Here is a 27,108-nt window from a genome sequence, read left to right on the forward strand (position 1 = left end):
TTTTAAGAATTTGATTAGCGATATAATCTCATATATTGGTTCTTTGATTATTAAAAAAAAGTAGCATCGGTCGGCGAGTGCAGTAATAATAGGTTATGTTACAATTTTGACTAAAAAATTATTATCTCATATAAACGATCGTATAAAAAGTCAACTGCTTTTATTTAGTATTCAATGAAAAACATGATCGTGCGTACCTATTAATGTAAGATTAAAAATTAATGTTTAACCTCACACATGTCATAACAATGTGTCTAAAATGACAAGTTGAACCGGCCAACCACCGTGCGAGAAAATCTTCTATAATATCAAACAGGTTAAGGCGGGCTTTTTAAAAGCATGAATTTAAAAAAATTCATTTATTTGTCCAATTTCATTTCAAATTAACAATTTATTGACATTGATTGGATTTCAGTTTATTTCTATAACTAATTGTTCGTGATTATATTTAAACAAATTATTTAAATTAAATTTGAAAAAAAAAAAAAACTAAATAATATTTAAAAATTAAAAAGTATGCAATTTTAATCAATGTTTTCTTATGACGTTATCACGTAAAATTATCATCCGTAACCGTCTTGAAACGATGTTTAGGCTTCAAGATGAAAATTTCTCTCAATGGCAAGCGTACAACAATCACGACTCGGGCTGATATACGATAGCGTAAACTATAGCGTGCAGATGGATGCCTCCGTATGCAGTATTCGTAGTGATAGCTGCGGAACTGCCATCACACACGCAAACCCCTGCTCGTTCGCACATAAATTGAAGCCAGAGCCGAGTCTTTTCATTGCCAAATCCCTTTCAGTTATTGCTGTAAACAAGCGTGCGTGTGTGATGAACAGGCCGTTCATTTACTCCCGTGGCCTTTTAGAGACAAACACCATTCACGATGGTTTTTATTGCTCGGCTAGAATCGTGTGCGTAGTAAAGTTCGTTTAACATTCCACCTTCTCTTCTGGTTGCACATAATTATAGTCGGATGTTCCCTAGGTGTTTTTCATTGGGTTTTAGTCCTTCCGGGGTCGTCCAAAAATAGAAAGATTTAAATTCTAAACTGTGAACAAATTTATCGCCAATTTCGCAGACCTCCATTCATGGCGTAAAAAATAAATACAAGGGAGTAGTATATAATAGTTCCTCCGAGGACATGGTTTAAGGTGCGGTGTCGGTGGTTTCGTCTGATATTTTGGATTCTGACGTCACGGCGGCCATTTTGGATGACCTTGACATTTTACCTTGAACTTAAACTTCGAAATTTGCCAACAATTGCCAGAAATTATTCAAAATTAATCAAATTTTGCTAAAATCCGCCAAAAACATTTAAAAAAATCGGGGGAAAAAATTCTCTATTTCAAGGGAAACATACCTGTTTTTAGGAAAAATTCCCGTTTTAATCCTCAAAAATGCCAAAGGCTAGATAATTCCCCAAAGTGACTTCAATTCCCCATGGGCAAGCCGCCCTAAGCCACCGAGGTCATGACCGCAATTTATAATAATTGTGACGTAACCGTTGCAATTTTCGATACGGCCACCATTTTGAAAATTCCTATTTTTTATGCTAGAAAATCGGGAAAATTTTGAATTTAATAAAAAACATTAAGAGAAATTTACTAAAAAACATTCCTCCATTTGGAAATTATGAATTTACCTCCAACATCTTGGAAATTCATATAATCAGGTAATAATTCAGGAAAATTAAAAAATAATAAATTTTAATAAATTAAAATTTAATTAATAAATGCATAACATCATAGAGTCCTCGATTTGAACCCGGTGAGGGCTAAACATGGTGACGGATCCTGCCTCCAAGAATGCAGCCGGTAGACTGACCTCCCACCACAAATTCCAAGGAATATATTGCGTCAGCCAGTATGACGTTAAGTCAGCCATCTTGTTTTCGTCTGCTGGAGGGTGCTACCGCCATAATTTATTTTTACACGCTAGAGTGCAGTAATTATTTATTGCCAGGGTGCCCACCATATAGTCGTCCGTCTTGGCCGCCATATTGGAAATCAGTATCCTATATTAAGGGGAATGGAAAGGTAAAATATCTTGGAAATGCTGGAATCGAATATCAAGGATAAAATCTGAACTACTCATCATATTTCTTTGCGGTTTGTTTTGCCAACTAGATAATTTAATTACAGAGGGTTGTGTGTACAGAAGTGGCCACAATAATGCATAGTTTTTTAGAAAAAAATGAAATAACTTTATGCAGAAATAAGGGGTATTAGCCACAAAATTATAAATTATACCAAAATATAATTTTTGAATGGTGTAATACAATATTATCTAGAGCTCTATAATACAGAATTTTACGTAATTGCTCAACAAGCGTGTCCTTCCTTACCTAAATGTTGCATGGCAGGTTTTAATTGGTTAAAATTCCTTTAAAATTCAGCGATCAAGTGTTTTTCACTTTGATTATAATAGAGTTCTAGATAATATTATATTACACAATATAAAAATTACATTTTGGTATAATTTTTAATTTTGTGGATAATACCCCTTATTTCTGCATAAAGTTATTTAATTTTTTTCTCTAAAAAACTATGCATTATTGTGGCCACTGCTGTACACACAACCCTCCGTAATTAAATTATCTAGTTGGCAAAACAAACCGCAAAGAAATATGATGAGTAGTTCAGATTTTATCCTTGATCTTCGATTCCAGGATTCCCAAAATATTGTACCTTTCCATTCCCCTTAAGATAAAAATTCTGAAACATTCCAAACTGTATCATAAAATCATCAGTAAATAATTTATTGATTGATTCGATCGATTACAGTGCTTGGTTCGATCTTTGCTTTATCCAAAAAAGGTAATTGTAGGTAAATAATTTTTATTAATTTAGTACGATAGCATGTTTTCGTTTCTTCGATGCTGGAATCTCATTAAGTTTTAATGCAGGAGATGAATTTGCCCAAGTGTGATGATTTATGAAAACTCCACACACATTTGGTCCAAAAACTGACTTGTTCTCAGTAGACGATAAAAGAGTACCTTCACGGGTTTTGATGTGTTTTTTTATTAAATTTATAACTTCGTACAAACCGAAAGCTACAATTGTCACAACTGTACAATTGCCTTTCTCATGACGTCTAGCATTGTTGGTTTTAATGAACGAAATCCCACAGTACCGACACATATACGCAGACGATGAAACTACTGATTTAGGAACCACACTGACTGTTCCCACATGTTGTATTAAGATAAATATTTTTTTTTTTATGTGGGATGCAGGATGATCTCTCTCGGTCGCAAGAGAAGGAAGGCTTCGCTAATAGACATCAAGGATAAGACAAGTCGTTTCGCATTATAGTGTTTCTCAGATTTAAATTGCATATAGTATTCGACTGAGTAATAATTATTGTTTGTTTGAATTCCACCAGATTACAATATTTTAAGTGCTGATTCAGTAACAGGAATTCAGCAATTTATACAAAACTATTAAAAAAATTCAATTTCTCATAAAGTTTGATATTTTTCATGCAGGGATTTATTTCTCAGAAATTACCAGAATCATCCAGAGAACAATAGCAGAAGTCTTTCCAGGAATAACAAGGAGCACACGGAGAAAACCAACAGAAGCGTTGTCGTGAATGACCAGAAGAACTTGGAGAAACCAACAAAATATTGGCAGGAATAATGAGCACATTGAGAAAACCAACAAAATATTGAGATGAATAATCATGAGCACACAGAGAATACTAACGCACGTTTTCCTAAATCGAGATCAGTGAATCACATAAAAATTTTTTTCAAAATTACAAAATAAAAGTAAAAAATACGAAAGAACAATAAAATATAAGAAATTACAAAAGATTCTGGCTTGTGCTAGAACTAGATTATTGCTGAACAAACGAGAAGTTCACAAGCTAGCAGATATGATCACGAGAGACAAAAAAATTTCAAGTTATTTTTCAGCGACAAGAGATAATATAGGTATGTACTATTGTATGTTTTAATAAAATTTATATTTGACTAAAGCATGATCTGGCACTCTCCGGACGTCTATAAGCCAGTAACAAACTTAAAAATATTCAAATGACTACGGACCGGAAAAAATCGCGATTTCAATGACACATGATATACTCTATGATCCTCTATGCACTCGGGCGAATTACGTCTGCTCATTGGCCACCGACTCATGACACCTGTTTAACTGGGATTCTCGTGATTCGATGCCTCTTTTGTTGGAGGTTTTACATTGGCCCAGAGTCTTTCAGATAAACTGTGGCCCAATCACTGAAGCAGCAAACAGGCAAATAAATGTATTTGGATTCTAGCCTATTGCAAAAATTAATCCGCGAAATTTTCAGGTCGCTACATATGACCCAATTCGTTAAAATTAAAATATTGAAGCAGCCAGTGGACGAATGATATGAACTTGATCGTGCGCAGCATTGCGGATTCTACCCTGAAGCCAGAAATTCTCGCATAATTTGACAGGTCACTGCCAAGCGGGGTCTCTGGCGCCGTACTACTGCAAATCACCGTCGAATTTCCCGCGGAACCCCGGGACACGCTGATTTGAACCGGCGCGCCAACTAATCACGTGATTCCGCCGCGGACCAATCAGCGCGCGTCGCTGGGGGTCGGCCCGGGGCTGGAGGGAGAAGGGATAGAACTCGATGCGCGCGCAGCCGCCATGATGGATTGCTCATCCCACAGGCGCTCTGCAATTGTCCGACGGGGCCACGCGTCGGTTAATAAAGGTCATCCCCCTTCCACCCCCACCCCCCTTGCCAGCCGCGCCTACGGGCTCGTATCTTACAATCAACCTGGCCTGGCAGTTCCCCCACCACCACCAACAGCCCCGCGCCGGACATCGTCGTTCAAGTGATGGACTATTCAGACAAACATAACCGTGTCAATAACGCAGCGAAACAATTTCAGCTTTAAGGGGTCCGCCTCGTCATGTGTGTATCTGTGTCGGCGAGGCGGGATGATATGCGCGACGCTCGCTGGTGCTTCTACCGCGGCATGTCTCTGAACTTGATGTAAGCTTTTGGACATACGCCATTGCTAAGCAATGGCTAAGCAATGGCGTATGTCCAAAAGCTTACATCAAGTCATGCACTCCCATTGCACAAATTTTTCAAAGATAATGTCTCTAAACTGACGCGCAGTCTATGAAATTTGAGCGGTAACCGAAACATATGGCGTAAAAAATGAAGATAAAGGTTTAACGCAAGTTCCTTAAGTGCTTTCAAAAATCAGTACCAGTTGTTTTATACCTAAAAATTACTCAAAACACTCCCTTTATTCTATTTAACCCTTCTCAAAATACAGAAGTTAAAAACTTTATCCGGAAACCTAATTACTTGTCGGCCCTCAGCGAACCTTGAAATGCTTTTCGTAAACAGACCACTCTCGGATAACTTGAGTAGTTTCCAAATCGCGTTGTTTTACCCGAAGCTCCGTGTGTGCTTAATTAAGCGGGGCCTTTAAGTGAGATTAGGCCTGCCATCTTGTTTTTTTTTACATTTTTTACTTTTATTTCAATTTTGAGCTATTTAACCTAAGTTGTTTTTAGGAAATCATGGCAATTATCATACGTCCCAGACTTTCTATTTCTTGTTGCAACCGCATATTTACTAACAGGCTACAGTCTGTAAGCGCAGCGAGAAAATATTTTATTATTTCACGCGGATGACTAAAACTATGAAAATAATCACATTCTTTCACAAGTGTTGACTTCAACAGGTAACGAAACTAATAACTATGCCATGTCAAACCCAAAAATATTTATCACGTTAAGCTTTATTGCAAGTCGTGTCAAAATATTTGAATTCGAAGTTGGTGAGGCACAATCTTCCTTAAATATCCTACAGTAAAGAATTGCGCATTGAACCGACAATATGTTAAATACCAAACACACGAATTCTGGAACACTTTAGAAATATGAGTAGAGGCCGAGCATTTAACTTTCATAACTAGAAACCCTGAAACTACACAAATTCATTTGACGTCAGAACCTTATATTTTCTCTACCAAAGTTTGCTTTTCCATTGGCTGATTTATAAGTGAGAAACTATTTGCTCTCATTAATCGGCACTACCTGATTCGCTTACTTCTCTCCTAGCTGGGCATCGTTGGTTCACTGTCGAAGAGGGGCGTGTCAAAATAACCGCGGTCCAATCACTAACACATTGCAAGAGTATGAAGATTTGCATTCTAGCTTGCGACCAAATGAATCCACGAAATTTACCCTACCTGTGTTCATAAAACATCAATCAATTGTGCCAAATCACATAATATGGATAACTCAGACGAAAAAATATACAAATAAAGATACTTAGAAGCTCCATTAAATTTTGTCACAAAAATCATCGGCTATACAACAAATTTATGAAAATCACGACTTCTGGAGCTAAACAACTTGTTGATCAGAAGGGTGTGGTTAAGTCCCCCAAAGGCTAGGAAACTTCATAACAGGCACCGGAGTAAGTTATATGTGTAAGAATCTGTTCCAAAAATGTATCATATTTAATGTATGCGTATAATGCAATAACGAATGGTAAACTATTTCCCACAAATCTCCTCTAGCTGTCCTTTGTTTACGGAAAATGAAAAATAAAAATAAATTATTTGTGTTGTGAATTTTCCATTTAATATATCGGTAGGACTCTTAAAAATTCGTGTTATTAATCGGCGACATTCTTAAATGAACGTATTTGCTCACTTGAACTGACTTATCTGGTATTTGGATCAAGTGCTATTTGTAGGCACTGGAAAAATGCGGGGTTTCGATGACCTTTACGATGAACTCCACAATCCTTTACATTTTCAGGCGATTGACACATGCTCATTGGCTGCTGACTTGTCAGAACTGTCAGTTGGGATGCTTGCGATTAGACAGTTCTTTGGTACCTACTAGGTAACGGCTCCCTGATGATGGCGACTGCAATGTCGACGGAAACGTCGGTGAATCATTTGCCAAGGACACGGCTACAACCCAGAAGTCAAGCTACTTCAGACAATGGACGTGAAAGCCTGCGAACATTATTCATGTTAAATATGGTCGAAAATTCCAAATTTGGACTTTATTTTCTTTTATCATGCTTATTTGTGTGCACGGTTAATACTGGATAGATACTCAAGGAACGTTTTACAAATTACTAGTTTGTACTGGGACAGCAAAAAGCCAGTAATACAGCGAACCTTATTATTATTTTTTTTACAAATATCTGTAATCTGTCCCGCGTGAACAAACATTTATTTAGCAAGCCGGGCAGGAATTTTCGCGCGCCGCGCCGCTCTGCGTACGAGAACAGTTCCCGGAGACTTGTGCCCGGCTTGTGGGAGAGGGTGAGAGGGGGAGGGAGAGGGCGCAGAACAAGTCGCAAGTCCCCTTCATAACGTATTTAATTCCGCGAGCTGCAGGTCCGCCACCACAATAAATTAGAAATGCCCGCGCGGCCGCGGCGCTGGCCCGCACGCACGCCTACCACCTTTAATTTAAATCCACCTTCAGCGAGGGGTTGGGCGGAACAAGATGGGGAGGAACAGAGGAAGATAGAACTGCGGCGGGGAGGGGGAGACGGGAAACAGGGAGATGGGTCGGACGCGCTCTACTCGTATATGAGAGTGTACCGCGCAGGTAGACTAAGCCTAATTAACTTGGCTGAGTAATTAATCCAGGCTGCCACCCCCCCTCACGTCCCCTCCTCCGGCGCTTGAAGCGGACGGGAGTGAAGTGGAAAACTGTTGGACGGGGGTTGGGGATGGGTGATAGGGGGTGTTTTATCTCGTGTTCTCGCCCCCCCCCCCTTCCCAACACTCTCACCCCCACCCGACGCTATTGTCTGAGCAGGCATCCCTGCACGGGCCTGATTCAAGGCTTCCTGCGCATTCAACGGCGCGCGCGCGTCAACGCGCTCAATGTAATTAGTTTCGCAAAAAATAATTAGCCCCGCGTGCATCTGCTTCGCGGAAACTGGCAGTTTGTTCAACCCGCGGAGATTAAAACATAATCACTTGTGACACGCAAAAATTGGCGTTATTTTCTGGTACCGCACGCGCCGGAGTTGTCTGTCCATTGGCTGCTGCTTGCTGCTGCCACATTTCACCTTTCGGGGGATTGCACACAACTGAGTGGTTTCAATTTGTGAATGTGTTTTACTGATTGCTTTCTATTTCCGGACGTCTAAACTATATTTTATACTAAAAAACGCTGTTTAAGTTTTATATGTTATGATTTACAATATCTCTTCAAAAAATCCCACGAACCTTATGGTCTGTAATATTCACTCATCAAAACATTATTGAAAAATATTTCGTGTGTATTTATTCATCACTTAGTAATCTAGGCACATTAACTTTTCGAAAAAAATTTAATTATTACAAATACGCTTTAAATGGTTATAAATAAACGTACAGTCTATTAATATGACCATTCTATCGACTTTGAGTCTCCAGCGGAAAGTTTTCCAGGCTGCCATTTTAGGTTCTACTTGGGGATTCGTCTCTGATACCTACATATGCCCAATGGTTTATTTTTTTTCCGAATAAGCAGTGTGCATGGGGCTGTTGCATGCCCCATCTGAGTAGCGTACCTGTATAATGCTCACCTACCGCGTAGTTCTTACTATTTTGAGTGAATACCCCACGTTTCGCAACGGTACTTATAGGAGTTATTCATGGAAACGGTTAAAAAAACAAAATGAAACTACGATTTTCACCAGAACATACTCATGTGCCATACCTAGGTCTATATTCGCAGATTAATTTCACGATAAAATAGAATTCAAACCTTTCTACTTATATGTGTGCTCTATATATTAGCATACAATTTATGTGGATGAATATAAACACTGTTAACCAAATAATTGCCCCAGCTCAGCCAAGAAATGTGAAAGTCAGCCGACAATGACAGCCGATGATTGCCCTAGCATGCCAAGAGAGGTTGAGTCTACGCGAGAGGTCAATAAAACTGCAAATATGTACATAGTGACTGAAAAAAATTCACGACTTTAAATTCCTTTAGGATACACACCACATCTTTCTACACGCTCAAACAAATGTCGTCTGTTCATTGGCCGCTCACTTCATAAGAACTTCAACTGTGTAGCACGTAATTCGATACTTCTTTACCGAGAGTTCTTTTAGTTGCTGCATAACCCCCCGCATCAATTGCCGTGTAATTTTTTTTTCTGCGTGAAAAAAAAACTCATGTAAAATGATAAATATTTGTAATTTTACATTTACATAAAAACAACTGTATCACTAGAAAACAGCGTTCGCAGTAACACAGGTTTCGGATCCTTACCTGGGCATTTATGCTTTGTGTTGTTCCAGTACCTCCAATAGTTAAAAAATTATTTGTAAACTAATCCCTGAATAGCATTCCAGTATTAACTGCGCAATTAATAAACATAATAATACCTAATAAAGTCGAATTAATGAGTATTCGATTATCTTTTCCATGGTTTTAAAAAAAGTATGCTTGAACGAAACATCAAATTAAATATTAAATTCAGCGTAAGAAAAACTCAGTATTATATCTAAAAACGTATTTCATACCTATATGCAAAAATAACCATAGCCATATGGTGTACAAAGTTACAATATAGCTATTTATGGTATTTTTACAAACTATTATTTGGCAACTGATATCGAAATGAATCTTTTGTAAAACTACAGAATTTTTTTTCTGTATGTGAGCGCATATGTGTGAACTTGTGCTGGATGTCACGTGTTTTTTTGGCTGCTTCCACATTTCAACTTTTCTCCGGGTTTGCACATGATTCGGTCAAATGTTTTCATAGAAATTCTAGTCCTTTAGAGCGTGACAAATAACCGTGCGATATAATGTCTAAGGGCGTGTATTTTTCGCGAAATAATATGATCCCTCATTATACTGCAATAAGGTATGCCCGTGCTAGCGATAGTTTCTTTGTATATTGCGGCCGTCTGCAAGTGAGGCCATTGCCATATTCGGCCGGGCCATTCATGACACGTTAGCTTCCGCGCCGAATGGCTAATATTGCTGTGATAACAGTACATGTACATGAAAACAAACCCAGTCCAACATGAAACACACTCAATGCTACAGAGTTTTGTCGTACAGCTGGTCTGAAAATATTTTCGTGAAAAGTGCATGGCCCTAATAATGACTAGGGACTCTCAAGTGAACAAATATTTTAACTTAAATTTTCGATTATTAAAAGGCAAATTTTGTTTGTCTTTTAATATTTTTTTATAGTCATGATTATTTCGCGGATCCATTAATTAGCAAAGTAGTCTTGAAGAAAGTATACATAAGCTTTAAAGTTGCTGTTAGCGGAGAGTGGCTTTTGACGAATCTGAGCCAGTTGTATCAAGACGAAGAGGAGGTTACCCAGTAAAGCATACCCCGCCAAAAATATTTGATCTTAACGACCAGTGAGTAGAGACTGGAAAAATTCGCGTTTTTGATGACCCCTAGGATAGATTTCACAATCCTCTACATACTCGTACAAATACCACCTGCTCATTGGCTACTGACTTGTGAGAACTGTCAACATGGATTACAGTGACTTGATACTTCTTCTTTCGTAGACGATTCTTCATTGGTGTCGAGTCCCCCGGTTAAACTATTGCCCAAATAATAGAGACTTATAATATTCGCAGGTTCATTTCACGATAGACAAGTATACCAACACATTTGAATTTTTGCTGCTTCAGTGATTCAGCTACAGTTTAGCTGAAGGACTCCTGGCCTGTGAAAAACCTTCAGCAAAAGAAGTATGGTATCACGAGCATCCCAGTTAACAGGTGTCACGAGTCAGTAGCCAATGAGCAAGTATGATTTTCCCAAGTGCATATAGGATTATGGTTTCTATCCTATAGGTACTGGTCATTGAAATTGCGAATCCACGAAAGAATAGTGGCTCTGTTACGTTCTTTAAATGATTCATGTAATGGGGAATTTCTATTTAATACAATTTCTTGGACATATGCCATTACATTTTTGCACTGTTTTTCATGGACAGAATTCAAGAACGCAAATTAAGAATATGAAATTAAAACATTAACCAACAGAAAACAAGCCTTAATAAACTGATGTCAAACAGATAACCCCAACGATGAACATAAACATGTATTATGAACAACAGAACGACCGCACAGACGAACACATTCAAAATTAAATATCAGACAGTACCAGAGTTACGTGGAAGGAATTTTCTCATGAAATAAATAATAACAGCACTGACGAACGCATTGGGCTAGCAACGACAACAATAACGAACAGTAAACGCAGGTAGACAACGCAGCAAATATATAAACACAACGATGAAGATAGATATTATGGGCAACACAACGACGACAGACAACACCAACGAACACAGTTCCGACGTTTCGAGAACTGATGTCCGTCTATTTTTGTCTGATGACAGGAACAGATGCCAGTTACCGAAAACGTGTCGCAACTGTTTTGTCACCAGGAAACCTTCTGTGTTGGTTGGTGTCTGCCACTGTGGTCGATCGTTGGTTTTATATTTTTGACATCAGCTGATTTGGGCTAGTTACCTGTGGGTTTGTGTTTTCATTTTTTGAATCTTAGTTGGCGTTCTTGGGTTCTCTCCACGAAAAAGCAGTGCCAAACTTCAATGGCGTAAGTGCAAGGAATTGTATTAAAGCGAGAGCGGGTCTGGTGGTCGCAGACAACAATACTGGCTTAGCCATACTTTGACCGAGCTATGTCGGAACGCAATAGTTCGGTCCTTAAGGCGGCCAGATGTTTACTAATGCATGTAATTTCTTTTAACGTATCAGCAACAACATCACACGATTATATGCCTGCGCGAGTGTCGGCCTGAACTACCTGATACATGCACTAATGTGCTAAATCCCTGGCATGTTACGTGTTCCCAGGGTTTTCGTAGGAGCGGCTTGCACAGCTTTACACTACACGCCACACCCGAGTTTAACTAGGTTCACTTGAAATTACAGCACACCGACAAGCCTCTAATGCACACCAACATCGCCACTACATCACGCCAGTTAGCCGATTTGACTGGTGGGGAGCTTCACTCCCCCCGCCGAATTAGGTACACGTAACTTTTATAGCATTACTAGAGACTTGTATAAAATTCGCGATTTCAAATCCCTAAAGGATAGACTCGATGATCCTCTATGCACTCGTGCAAATTACATCTGCTGATTGGTTACCGACTCGTAACACCTGTTGACTGGAATGATCGTGATTCGCTAATTCTTCTGTTAAAGATTTTTCATTGGCCCAGAGTCCTTCAGATAAACTGTGGCCCAATCACTGAAGCAAAATAATGTCAAAAGTATTTGGACCCTATCCTATCGCGAAATGAATCCGCGAATTTTACAGTTCTCTAAGCATTACACAACCTACCAGCGCACACGCAGGCCCGTGTGCCAAACCTATCCCACGAGACACGCACCCCCGCCGTCGAATTCAAATGATTCTTCAGCAGTGTGGGGTGCACCTGAATTACAATGCACTGAGCGAGTTGTAGAACCTTGGGTTTTTGGCCTCGCCCACAGGATGGCGATGTGATGAATCGGCGGCGGCGGTCGCGGCGGTCGGAGGTAAGCCCTGCCCGCGACGGGGGCCGGCGGCGGGCAAATTGCGCGCCACTTGATCCCCCGCCGGGCGGCGCGGACTCCTCAGAGGCCGGGGAGAGTTTATTAAGGAGGCCGCGTGAGGCGCTGCAGTCCATAACTCCGCGCGGGAAGGAGACAGAGGCTCCCCACTCCCCCCTCCACACCTCGGCCCCCGGGCGCTGTGTTTTAATTACGGCACCGTCGTGTCGCGCGGGCTTGCCTCGGGGGGGGGGGGGGGAGGGGGGGGAGACCACGCCAGTGTTTTGTTTACACGCCTCGCCGCCATGTTGCGACACTGACGGATGAGCGCTGCAGTGGCGCTGCCGAGCGCCTCAACTGTTAGGTAACGGAAAAAGATTGTTGTGGTGGATTCAATTAAAAAAAAAACAATCCATTCATCTATTAATGATGTTGGGATTTCTACAATATTTTAGCAAGGTTTTCTATTCCTTGGTAGCTTATATAACTTTTTTTTTCTTTTCTGTTAACAGTAGTTTCAAGTTTTATGTATTTTTCAATCAATTACTTATTTACCTCAAATTTCAAATTTAATTGGATTTTCATTCAAACGGAATACTAGCTATTAATGTTTGGAATGAAACAGATAACTTTTTCTTAATGGTAAGATATTTGCAATACGCAGAAATTGTGCATGCGAAGCCGCGGGTTATTAGCTGGTGTATAATATAAAACTGGAACTTTTTAGGTTTAAAATTAATATTAATGGCTGCAATGTGATAAGGTTTAATTTAAAATTTTCGAATTTTGTCTGCCTGTTTTGATTCATCAGAATTTATATGATCTTAAAAGACTAATTTAAAAAGATTATTTATTATTAATTTGAAACCATGCCGCGTAGTAGCCACTAGCATTGCCTATGAACCCAAAAAGGTTCAGTTATTTATTCAGTTTTGTCTCCTTATCAATACTGCACATAAATGTGAAATTTCAAAAAATTTCCAGCTAATTATGCAAAAGGTAAGTACTATATATATATATATATATATATATATATATATATATATATATATATATATATATATATGTTCGGTTAAACGCGAAGTCTTCCTGTTTAACCGTGTTAAACATAAAAATTAAATAATTACGTGGAACGGATAATACACTCTTAAGCGATTACACAACATTCTCTGTGAAAGGAGCTCGTTTGCGAATTGCAAGCGAAATTCCCGGCGTGAATAGTGTGAGCCCTGTCATTCCGTCTTTTTGTCTAGTTTCTCATAATTTCGCAGCAAAACGCATACCGGACTCAAGCGCTTCACCGGATGAGTTTTTAGAACATATAATATGGTGATTTTTCTTGTCTATTTCAGTTATATCCCCAACATCCTGCACATGGGTAGTAGGCCTACACAGAGAAAAATGTTAGTTTGAATCAAACAAATTTTTGTTTATATATGGCGAAACAAATATTTACTTGGTGGAACAAAATATTTTGTTAACTTAACCAAACTCGGTAAGTAACAAAAATGATTTGTTACACCTAACCAAATATACATTTGAGTTAACAAAATTTTTTTTTTGGGCCAGCAGAATCTTTCCTACTACAAAATATTTGTTTGAATTAACAAAACATATTTATTTCGCCATATACAAACAATAGGGAAAGAAATTTGGTTCCTATAAAATCAATTAATTCTGGTGTAGCCTACCTGTACACAGAACAAATTTCAGTACTTTTAAAAACGATTCGTTTGGAAACCAGTAGCAAAAAAATAGTTTGTAATACTACAAGAAAGATATCGTAACTTTGCACAACATACGGCTGTCGTAATTTTTTCATAAATTAAAAAAAAAAAAAAAAACATTTTTCGAGATAATAACGAGTATTCATTACAAAAATCGGGGCATAATTTTATATTCATTCAAGCCATGGAAAAGATAGTCGAATATTCAATAACTAGAATTAATTTTATAATATTATGCGTATTAATGTGCGCAGTTAATACTGGAAAGCTATTCGGGGAACTCTTTGTAAATAACCTAACTTTTGGAGGTACTGAGACAACAAAAAACATTAATGCCCAGGTAAGATTGCTAACTCAGTATAACTGCGAAGATAATAAAATTTTCAATACTTTGACATTTTTTTGCTTAATAAAGTGCGCTGTTAATACCGAATACCTAATCAGTGAACGGTTTACAAATAACTTTAACTACTGGAGGTAATGGCACAACACAACGAATGAATGCCAGGATAAGAATCCGAACCCAGTATTACTGCGAACACAGTTGTTTTAATGTGAAAGTTCAAATTTGCAAAATATCTGTAATTTATTTGAACACTTTTATTCACACATATTATTAGAATGTTCCTTTGCTTACATAATTCCCTACAATACATGAGTAGGGACCGGAAAAATTCGCGGGTTCAATGACCTCCAGGATGAACTCCATAGTTCTACGTACACTCGGTCAAATGCCACCCACTCATTGGCTGCTGTCTTGTGAGACGTCCCAATGTAGCAGCCTGTGATTCGATAAATCTTCGGTCGGGTGTTACCTCATTGTCCCAGAGTCATCCAGGTGAGTTGTCAGCCAATAAGAGGCAGCACTGAGGTAGGCTATAACTATTTGTGTTTTAGCCTATCGCGAAATGAATTCGCGAATTTTTCCTGTCTCTATACATGGGATATTGAAAGCCGTGACTGCGTGCAGCCGGCCAGATGCAGGCAATGTTCCGTCGGAGGGCGGGGTGTTGTGGCGTGGAGGCTCACTTCTTGTTCGTGACCTGTGGGGCGCGGAATGGGTTCCTGATGCGGCAAGTTGGGTCGACGGCGACGGACAGCAGGTGTCCGGCAGTGCCGTCCGGAGTTGACCTCCGAGAGGGGCGTGGCTTCCCGCGCGTGCTCGGCCAATCACGGCGAGGTCACAGATCCAGGACTGGAGAGGGACGGTGACGCCGTCTTCGTCACTTCAGAGTCCGAGGCAAGTGGTGCTTGCGTCACCAAGGCTGTATTTTAATAAAATTCCTTTTCGAAAATGAGGTCCAATGCCGTGCTATAGAATTTTTTTTTTCAAGCATTTTCCACTTTCATCTGAGCAGTTTCATTATTTTTTTTAGATTTTTATTTTGGTCTGCTAATAAAATAATTCAATGGTCGACGTAACTCCTCCAGCAACGAATTCTAGTGGCAAGTGTGGAAACGTCTTACGATAAGCGTCTAGAAATGTAGTTGAATACACAACTTGCATATATATGTAATATATTTATCACGCTCGGCAATATTTCTACGTTAAAATTCCCTGTCCGAGTTTCGTATTATACGTATATTTACGACATGAAAACACGTGAATTTTCTCGTTACCGAAGCTAGATGTTATACATCTCTGGCAAGTAAAGGAATAATTCAGCACATTATTTAAAGCTATACTTTTAAAAGTTGTAATTTAATTTTACTGAGCGTTATTTGAAATCGTCGTTCGTTTGGTATGCCCGTTCGACTTTCAGCGTTTGTTTACTTATAACCAAAGAAATACTCCGTTTTAAACCATCATTTAATTAATTAAAATATTAAATAGATGCCTGATCAACAATGTTCAATAAGAGAGCAAGAAATATTGTAATTAGTTGGGATGACTTAATTCTGTTTCCAGATACCACGAATGGTTTAAAAACCTTTTGACATCGGTTGCATGCATAAAGAAAACGTGTGGAACATCATTACGTGTCAAACCTGGGATATTTTTCTTCATTCCGTACGAAATATATAGAACGGCACAGTTTGCTTATATTAAAGCCATTCTCCCATACAATAAAATTACACCATATGACTCTTGCCGCGTACGACGAGTCAACTGGCCAATGTTCCCAACGAGGCAGCAAACCAAACAATGCCCGAAGTTTAGCTTCCTTGGTAGTTGGACACTGAGGGCACAAGTTCCCTTGCGGAGAATGATATTTCTCACGTGATCTCCTCGTTGGTCGAAAATCTGAGCTCCACTATTCCATACATTGTTCAGGACGAAACACTGGCATAAAAAAAGGTTTCGGGTGAGAGTTCAGTCAGGTTGAGGGATTTTTGGAGACTTAAGATTTTCTTTGTCAACATTCAGGACTCAGTTTGTTTGTATTGTCTTTTCCCCAAATTTCATGCAATGCAATTGCTTTATTAAGAAAACGCGTGGCTTGTCACGGCTTCTTTATTTACCCGAGGTTACCGGTCGCGTCATTGAGCAATAAAGGTTTTTCATTGTCACCAACTGATTACTAGGGTAAATAAAAGAATGTGAGTCATATTTTCTTGCCCTTTCAGTGCCATTCCTTTCAGTGCCATTTCTTCAAAACAAATAAACTAAAAATAATTTAGGAAGTTTCTGCCTTATATTTTTCACCAGACAGTAACAAAATAATAATATTCTCAAGAGGTAAACAAATTTGTGAGAATCGTTAACATTTCCGTGACTTACACTTAATTCTATACAAAACTTATTTTTTTTAAAAAATTTAGGGACTTTCTGGATCTCGATGTCATGACGATTTGTTCACCAGAAGACATTAAGTGTACGACTGTGGTGCGTCATGCAACACACTAACTTGTGTGTTCTCTGAAGATCAATAGTTTAAAAGGAGGAAGGTATTTTGGTTAGAAATAACGGACATCCGACAACCCATATATAGTAATGCTCTTCACTGACTCTCCGAATCTAACGCCAAAGATAGGCCTATATGTATACCTTGGAAACAAGCGTATCCTGATGCACAAAAAAATTAGCCGAATCCATAGAGATGTGTATAATAAAGGCACCAGCGACCAGGCACCAGCGAACAGGCACCAGTGGCCAGGCACCAGCGACCAGGCACCAGCGACCAGGCACCAGCGGCCAGGCACCAGGCACCAGCGACCAGGCACCAGCGACCAGGCACCAGGCACCAGCGACCAGGCACCAGCGACCAGGCACCAGCGACCAGGCACCAGCGACAAGGCACCATCGACCAGGCACCAGCGGTCATGCACCAGCGACCAGGCACCAGCGTCCAGGCACCAACGACCAGGCACCAGCGGCCAGGCACCAGCGACCAGGCACCAGCGACCAGGCACCAGCGACCAGGCACCAGCGGCCAGGCACCAGCGACCAGGCACCAGCGGCCAGGCACCAGAGACCAGGCACCAGCGACGAGGCACCAGCGACCAGGCACCAGCGACCAGGCACCAGCGACCAGGCACCAGCGACCAGCGGCCAGGCACCAGCGGCCAGGCACCAGCGGCCAGGCACCAGCGGCCAGGCACCAGCGGCCAGGCACATGCGACCAGGCACCAGCGACCAGGCACCAGCGACCAGGCACCAGCGACCAGGCACGTGCGGCCAGGCACGTGCGACCAGGCACCAGCGACCAGGCACCAGCGACCAGGCACCAGCGACCAGGCACCAGAGACCAGGCACCAGCGGCCTGGCACCAGCGGCCTGGCACCAGCGGCCTGGCACCAGCGGCCAGGCACCAGCGGCCAGGCACATGCGACCAGGCACCAGCGACCAGGCACCAGCGACCAGGCACCAGCGACCAGGCACCAGAGACCAGGCACCAGCGGCCTGGCACCGGCCGGCCAGCCCGCGGATTCCGAGGCGGAGCGCGTCTCCCCGCCCCAGATGAGACACCTGCGCGCGGCACGTGTCGGGTCCACGTGGCCGTCGAACAGACCTGCACCTGGGGCCCCGCCCCGGCCATCTGCTCCCTCTCCTCACCCCCTGAAGGCTGGAGGCCGGGGAATACCAAGCAGGCGGACGTCGGCGGACGAGGCCTGTCCGTCCTCGTCAGTATTCGGGCGGTCGACGGGTCTTTATCACCTCCCTCCTTCCCCTTCCCTGGCGGCAAACCGAACTCGGAGACGCGGCCGTGAATTACGTCTGCCTCCAACCCGACTCGCCTCGGGATCAACCCGTCAACGCAGCAGCCAGAGATCAGGGAAGAGAAAACCACGACAGGGGCACTGAACTTTGCCTGGCATCTTGCTAAAGCTTCGTGGATCCTCATTCTGCAGTTTTTTTTTCGTGACGACTGGTTGGCTATCGGGGAAATGTATTCCTGTTAAAATTGTAACGGGCTCTACTCGAGCTAATGAAATATCTACGACGGGAATTCAAACACATACCCTAAACATTTTAATCCACACATTTAAGTGAGCAGAAAAATGAATTTTCAATTAGTCGATAGAATCAGTCATCTCTTTGAAACAAGTTCACTCAAGAACTGATATTCTGGCCGCATTTGCAGATAAACTTCGAGAAACTTCTTTTAAGACCCAACAAGTGTGTTAGAATGCGTGCTGAAATTAAGGACTAGAGTCGATTTATTTTGTGATATCAGTTCAGCCGTATCCTCGGCGAAACTATGTCAGGTTTAAAATTTTTTTTTTTTTTGCCAATTTAGGGCGCCATTTTTATTGGATCAAAAAGTACCCAGAACTCGGTGAGGAAGTTTGTAAAAAAACGAATCTTCAAGAATGAAATAAACGAATCGAATGAATCCATCCATTAGTAGCCTATTTCTTGTTTTCGTTGAAGAAACACATAATTCGTGAAAGAGTGACGTCGGTTTTATCGTGTACAAAATATTGTGCTGTCACTGGGAATCTTTTGATAATGTTTTGAATTTTGTATGATGCCCTTTCTAAAAATTTTGTTTTTTATATACCTATTTTAAATACCCATGCTTATATCGTTGAAGTTTATAACTTTATTAAAAACAACGTTGGTATTTTTGTTTGATATATTCTATGTTTGTATGCCCGACAGTATTTTTGGCTGATTTGTTTTTTTTGTATGTAGTTACGCCATTTTGAAATTCTATAGTTTGGGACCGGAAAAATTCGCGGGTTCAATGACCTGTAGGATGAACTCCATAGTTCTACGTACACTCGGTCAAATGTCACCCACTCATTGGCTGCTGTCTTGTGAGACGTTCCAGCGTAGCAGCCTGTGTTTCGATAAAGCTTTGGTTGGGTGTTTCTCATTGGCCCAGAGTCATCCAGGTGAGTTGTGAACCAATAACAGAGGCAGCACTGAGTGTATACCGATTTGTATTTTAGCCTATCGCGAAATGAATTCGCGAAATTTTCCGGTCTCTATCTATAGTGCATTCTTCTTTTGTGGTCACTTAATTCCTTGCTGCTGAAGTGATCGGTTAATAGCTCAGATGAAAGTGTTTTTTCGACGGGTGCCTAAGAAGTCTTATCACCTGCTGGTGCCAGGTGAGCGACACCTGACTGCTGGTTGGGGGTGGTGAAGGGGGAGCTATGACTCTGGTAGCTCGCACGCAGAGAAGGGCGCGACAGTCTCGTGGCTCGGCTACGCGCGAAAGGGTTTGCCTCCATGTTAGGGGTGGATTGGGGGGGGGGGGATGAGTAGTGACTCTCCTACTCAGCTGCGAGAGGAGACCCCGAGGGAACACGTGTTCCCGACTAATTACACATTCCCATCCGCCCGCGCCGGGGTTTACGCAGCCCCTTTTCCTCTCCGCAGTGGACGACGGAGCAGTCTTGCCACTCTTTAAAAAAAAAACTTGGTGCGAAATAATGGACACAAATCGTTTCAGAATATTCAACTCTAGTACGGAAGAAAGTATTTTTGACCACTTGTTCAGAATAAGATTTTGGTTCAAACATGATCATCATTAGAGCCACGGAATTTTCGCGGATTCATTTAGTCGCAAGCTAGAATGCAAACCTCCACACTGTCGCACTGTGTCCATGATTCGACCGCAGTTATCTGGACACGCCCCTCTACGACCGTGAGCCAACGATGTCCAGCTAGGATAGAAGTAAGCGAATCAGGTAGTGCCAAATAACAAGGATAAAAATGTTCTCGCTAAGAAATCAACCAATGGGAAAGTAAACATGGGTCGAGCGAGCACACCTATAACTTTGAATTATATCCTGTGGCCAGAGGAATCCGCGAAATTTCCGGGACTCTAATTATCATATATACTTGCCAAAACTTGGTGGCTGTCCCACAGGTAAAATACCACTGACTAAAATACCAAATTTCAAGTCAAGAACATCAGAAGACATTGATTTAAATAATTCCACAAATACAATCAAACATTTTTGAAAGACGTTTAATTTGTTTAGGTAGGGTGCTTGCCTAATTTCTTAACAGGAACAATATTTTATACTTAATAATAATAATTCCACAAATAGACACCAAGATTTTATATAATTTTAAAGATATCTCTCCTAATATCATAAAAATAAAAAAAACGTAATCATCAATATTATATAAAAACGTACAAAAAGAATACATAAATGTTAAACGTCTCTAAAACATCTTTAGCGTGGTAATTTTTTACGCATCCTACCACTGTTTTATGCCATCTCTGTTTCGTCAAGTGCCCATTATTTTTATTTTGTTGATAAAATAAGTAACGTAATAAATTCTGCAGATCTGAATATGTATGGTTAAGAACAATCTAAGTCATAGTCACTTTTTAACGTGAAACAGCTCAGCAAGTGTTTAATTCTTATAGCCTATGGGTTTTTTCTTGTGTAGGTTAGAAACATGATAGATATAGGTACTGAGGAAGAAACGTAGATACGTTTGGTTGCTTGTGAAACAGAACGTTTATGGAATATATATATATAAAAAAAAACATTTTTAAAAAATTAAACCAATTGGACGTTACGTAGCTATTAGATATTTATCGACCTGATTATATGACTATTTAACCTTCTTTCCTGTATCTTTCTTAGAAAATTAAAATGACTTTAAAATGATTTTTTTTTGTAGGGCTTACTAATACACTAATGTATCTAACTTGCAAATGAAAATTATTGGGTTCTCAAGGAGGATAAGGGGAATTTAAATCCCTTGATAATTTATTTTTGTATTCACAAACACTTTAACCTTGCATCGGTAAGGTTTACATGCAAGCTTTCAACTGGTGCATCTTCGCCTCTATGGCTGATGCGCGCACACCACTCGCTGGTACGCGTTGACCAAAGACCTGCGTTATTATTTTGAGAGAGGTTGAAATGCACACCATTATACAGCTTAGCTATGTTTTAATTGGACCCTAGGTAGTTTCGACACTACACGATGGACGATAAACCAATAACAATATAAAAAATTGTAAATGATCTCATCACATCCAATCTAAATGAACGGTAAAATGTGGCCACAGCCGATGGAGTCATACAAACGTGTATACAGTAAAAAAAAATGGTAACTTTACACATTTTTTTTGTAAAATTACAAGAAAATTTATGTTAATTCTGAAGCATATTTATGGGGAAAATACATCAATAATGCTGAATTTCTCAGTATATTTTATTTCTTAGGAACACGAACAAAGGAAAATATTATTAGAAAATAACTGTTTAGCCCACCGCAAGTTTGAAAGATCTACATCTGCAGTCAATGTTTTGTAATGTAACAAGTCACAGGAGGATTACTGCCTGGGTGCTGCCTACCCCATCGAAGCGACCGATTTGACGAATATACACGGTAGAGAAAATTCTAACTACATGTACTGGAGAATATTACATCACTTATTACTAGAGACCTGCAAAATTCGCGGATTCATTCGGTGATAGGCTAGAATTCAAACGCATATACCTCTTAGATAAATTTGCTATTGGCTTACTGTTCATCTGGACGAATCTCAATCAGTTATAAACCCTCAACCAAAGAAGAATCGAATCACAGACAAACCAGCTGAGACGACTTCAACATTTTGCAGCGTATTTCCATCCATGTAAAGTAAGCGTAACTTCTTGAGTCTCTTTCACCAAGGAATGAACGCTTACAGAAGTATTGTATCGAATTAAAAGATATTTTTGTCATATTATTGTCAGTTATCTTGAGATTGTACAGAAGGCACAGGATAGCAAAAAAAAAATTTGTAACTTTCCAAAAATGTTTACTTTTACAAAATAAATAATGATAATTACCTTTATTTTACTGTGTGGAGTTTATCCTACACCGAAAGAAATTTTTGTATATTTTACAAGGGAAATCCTTGGAAACCCTGTTGCCAAGGATATTACTTGTAAAACTACAAGGCAGAGCTTTGTACCATGTGCGATTTTGCAAGGCTCTGCATTGTAGTTTTGCAAGAAATAACCTTGGCAACAGGGTTTCCAAGAATTTCCCTTGTAAAAGTACAATTTTTTTTAGAGTGTAGTACCGGAATATAATGCGAATTTCGCAAGTATTTTGCGACTATTTAATTGTTATGTGACAATGGGTTCTTAATGAGCGTTTCAGCAACAAGAGAGAGATAAAAAGAGTGTTACGCTTTTTCATATTTTAAAATAAACACTTTCCCCCCCCCCCCCCCCAAAACGACCGTCAGCAATTTGAAGGATAAAATATATATATTTTAAACATTTTAAATTTTTTTTTTTTACTCTTTTAATTAGTAAATACGAGCAGGATATCGCAATAAACGTAGGTATAATCGCGAAAATTCTATAGCGCTATTGTGGGTAATTTTGATAGAATCCTGTAACTCAACTTCCACGAATAGCCAAACCACCTGCGAGAATTAATACGGGAGAGTAAAAATAAAATATAAATATTCTAAACTCGTACAAAACGACAACAGTCCGTTCAAATCCGTAGAGACAAATTATCATAAGTTCTTCAGGCGCCACTAAATCTCTCACCGGAGAACATTAATCCACCAATGGCACGGACCTGCCATGCTCACTTTCTCTGTCTCTCTCTCTCTCTCCCTCTCGACAGCACGTTTATACACACCATCGCCAAGAATACCAACCGACGAGGGGTTTCTGGCGGAAAAAACTAAAAACCGTTCCCCATGGGAAAATTATTCCGGCCACGCCGAGATAGCGTCTGCAGTAAATTATCAGGACGCGTCAGCGTTAAGCCGCGGAGATTTGGTTAGCTCGGCAGGGGGAGGGAGGGGGAAACTGTGCGCTTGCTTCGGTAGGGCCTGAGTGGTTGACCCCCGCCGTTATTAATATAGCCATCCTAATTTATGGACGGTAATCCCTCGACGTTTCCACGTTATAATGCCCCGTGCGTGCGCGCGCGGAGGGGGGATAGGCTGGTTGGTAGGACTGTATTGGGACTGGCCGTGCTCGAGGGTGGGTTGAAGAGGGGTGGGGGGGGGGAGTTTCCCGCCATACGAGCGGAAGAAATGCAACCCGCAGAGAAGCGGCGCGGAAGAATGCGACGAGATGAAGGAAGATGATGAAGTAGCGGGGAGACGCACGCGCCCGTAGCTGTCCCCTCACCATTGTCGGTGTCTGTGTGACTCACGCCGGCGCCTGATTACCTCAGGGGCGTCCCAGCACGACCCCCCCCCCCCCCTGCTTCGCTGCGCACCTCATGCATGTAATATACGGCAATCCCACACCGCCGGCACGCATAGCTGCAGGCGGGCACAAGCCAGCGATGGTCGGGGTTCAAACCCCTGGCAGCTCCCCCCCCCCCCTACCCGCCGGATGTGTAACAACTCAGCCCTCGGTGTTTTGTGAATGGAACGGATGTTCCTTGTGACACCACGTTGTTACACCTGTGGCGGACCAAACAAAAGTTCAAAAAAAGCCAAAGAGAAACATTATAATACGCATTAACTGTCGAATGAAATTTAACCATATGGGCAGTATTTTGGTGAAATTCATAGTCGAAAAATCAGGACCAAATCGAGGAATTTGGTATCTTTTCAAGTCTTTTTTTTTTTTCGCTTTTATCGGAGACGTTTCATTACACAGTTTAAATTTTCGCTCTGTGCATCGAGTCATTCGATAGTTGACGTAGCTGCTCCGGCAGCGAATTCTAGCGGCGGGTGCGGAAACTACGTGCGATTCGCGTCCAGAAATGTAGTTGAACAGACAATTTGCATATATATTATATATATCACACTCGGTATTATTAAAATAATTCTACCTAAAATTTCGTGTCCTAGGCCAGAGTTTCGTATTGTGTTTTTGCAACATGAGAACACTGTGAATTTGCTCATTACCGAGGTTAGATGTTACACATCACTACGAGTTCTTAAAGACTTCTTACATTTTATTCAATGTTTCGTTTTCTATAAACAGAACCAAGATTATTTTCAGCAAATTTCTTTCTCTCGAAGCTAGACTTAACTGATCTACAGGCCTATTTATTGGTCGATAACAAGTTCTTCCTAAAGGACCAAAATTCATTAAAAAAGGTTTTATGAAGACCAAGATGTTTTAAACCAGTAAGTATTCAGAGCTATTACTTATCTGAGTACACACATTTAACGAAACGACACACGTTCAACAAACGAATAGAACACACAATACACACAATGGTCACACAGTACAAACACACACACTGAACACACAATGGACACATAGTGAACGCAATGGTCTCACAGTACACGCACAGGACATGCAATGGACACACAGTACACACTATGGCCACGCAATGAACACACAGTACACACATATCGAATACACAGTACACACACTGGACCCGCAATGAAAACACAATACACACATATTGAACACACAGTAGACACACAGGACACGCAATGGAGATGTAAGCTATACTCGCAGCTGTGATCATGGTGATGTAAACTATACTCGGGCATGTGATAGTGTTTATGTAAACTATACTCGGACATGTCATCGTGGTGATGTAAACTATACTCGCAGCTGTGATCGTGGTGATGTAAGCTATACTCGGAACCGTGATCGTAGTGATGTAAACCGTACTCGGAACTGTGATCGTAGTGATGTAAACTATACTCGGGCATCTGATAGTGTTTATGTAAACTATACTCGGACATGTCATCGTGGTGATGTAAGCTATACTCGGACATGTGATCGTGGTGATGTAAGCTATACTCGGAACCGTGATCGTAGTGATGTAAACCGTACTCGGAACTGTGATCGTAGTGATGTAAACAATACTCGGACTTGTAATGGTGGTGGGGAAATAACAGCACGGCGCTCAGGCCGGATGTAAGTGGTTGTTGTGCTGAGCGCGGCGCGACAGGAGTGGCTGCCTGCTGGTCCAGGAGCCCTTGGGATGCTGCGGGGAGGGGGGGAAGAGGGGGATGCGCCACACGACAAAGGAGGGGTGGCTCTGGGTGGCTAGTGGAGGGGGAAATGGTAGCTAGGGGAGCGGGGAGGAATGTCGCAGATAAATTGGAGTGGGACGGGTGGAAGAAGAGAGAATGATGGCGTCGGAGGGAAGGCTGGTGGGGTGGAGGGTGGAGGAGGGAGATGCGTTGTGAAAAACATGGGGGGGGGGGGGGGGAGGAAGTGCCAAAGAAATGCGGGTAAAAGTAGATAAGTAACACCACCACTTGCCCTGAGAAGAAGGACGGCGAGATACTTCTCTCAGACGAACGGGAGAAGTAAACCTTTGGAGGACAATGGGAAAAAAGGACCTTTCACGACATTGGGAAGATAGTGGAAAGGTGTACGTTCGTCATTGCAAAAGCAATGAGTTAATAATGTAATACGGGTACGATAAAAGGTAGTTGTAAGTTTTTGAAGGGTTTACAGGTGCAAAAGCGCATTTTTTGTAAAAAAATAGTGTAAAAAGTAATCTAAGTTAGATGTGTTTTAAATTAAGTTAAATTTAAGTACAAGCCAAAATAACGAAATTTATTACTGCACAATAATTTTCACAATATTGCTTTGTCTGAACTTAAAAAACACCATTAATAAAAATTTATTCCTAGTAAATAAACTGTTTAAGGTTACGAAAACTCACAATATTTTACTGTCTTTAACCATTTGTCATCTGAAATATTATTAAATCAGTAAATTATGTTATGAAACGCAAGTAATATCGCTTGAATACGTATTTCGAACCACTGCTGTTTGGTATAAGTGTAGCCTAAGGTGTTTATATCATGAAACGTTCAGAAAAGAAAGAGAGGGCATAGTTTTCTGCATCAAACCAGCCTGGATGACGATAGCATCAATAATATCATATGTTCGTATCCATAATTAGCGAACGGATATTATGGAGTTAACTTATTTATAGACTATATCCCTTTAAAGGAATTTTTTAATACCGGAGTTTTAAATATCAATTTTTTTTTAACCAGAGGTTTTAAAGAATACTTAACACGTTTTTTTTTCTTCATGTGTAAGCGATAATTTAATGTTTTGTTCTAAGGTTACATTAATTTTCGTTCAAGTATGGAAACGCAATTTCAAATGACAAGCTGAAATACTTACATAGTAACATTTGGCACAGATTCTGAACTAGCCCACCCTCAAAGTGGCAGATGGCCAATTTTAAAGTTGGCCTGTGGTGGTAGGGAAAATAGTGGGGGAGCTCTAATTTCAATTATGGTCAGGAAACAACCTGAGACATGCAAACACCTATCATTTTTTTCCTCCTCTACAAATTTATGCTCCAATAATAATGGGAAGATTTCCCGCACTTAAGGCGGTAACGCCGTATTTCCGGCGAACAACTTTCAGCAGTTCATCAGCTTAAAGCTTATTCTTGCTAATTGTTCGCAATTCAAGTGCCAAGCCACCTGTTACATTAAGTTACGAAGTCATAACTGGCAACTTCCAAACCAATAGTCACATATACTAATCAGTCCAACCAAA

At 40.7% G+C, this 27,108-nt stretch overlaps 1 protein-coding gene across 1 annotated transcript in view; it reads left to right on the forward strand.

The window, feature by feature from the left end:
• LOC134535256 (collagen alpha-1(I) chain-like) overlaps positions 1 to 27,108 on the forward strand; it is a 161,954-nt gene that overhangs the window by 131,005 nt on the left and 3,841 nt on the right. The window contains exons 4-6 of the mRNA XM_063374328.1: positions 12,512 to 12,752; positions 15,248 to 15,457; positions 17,334 to 18,342. Coding sequence (XP_063230398.1) covers positions 12,512 to 12,752; positions 15,248 to 15,457; positions 17,334 to 18,342 — 1,460 coding nt within the window. The remainder of the gene's footprint in view (positions 1 to 12,511; positions 12,753 to 15,247; positions 15,458 to 17,333; positions 18,343 to 27,108) is intronic.

Source organism: Bacillus rossius, chromosome 8, assembly GCF_032445375.1.
Source record: "Bacillus rossius redtenbacheri isolate Brsri chromosome 8, Brsri_v3, whole genome shotgun sequence".
Classification (NCBI taxonomy): domain Eukaryota; kingdom Metazoa; phylum Arthropoda; class Insecta; order Phasmatodea; family Bacillidae; genus Bacillus; species Bacillus rossius.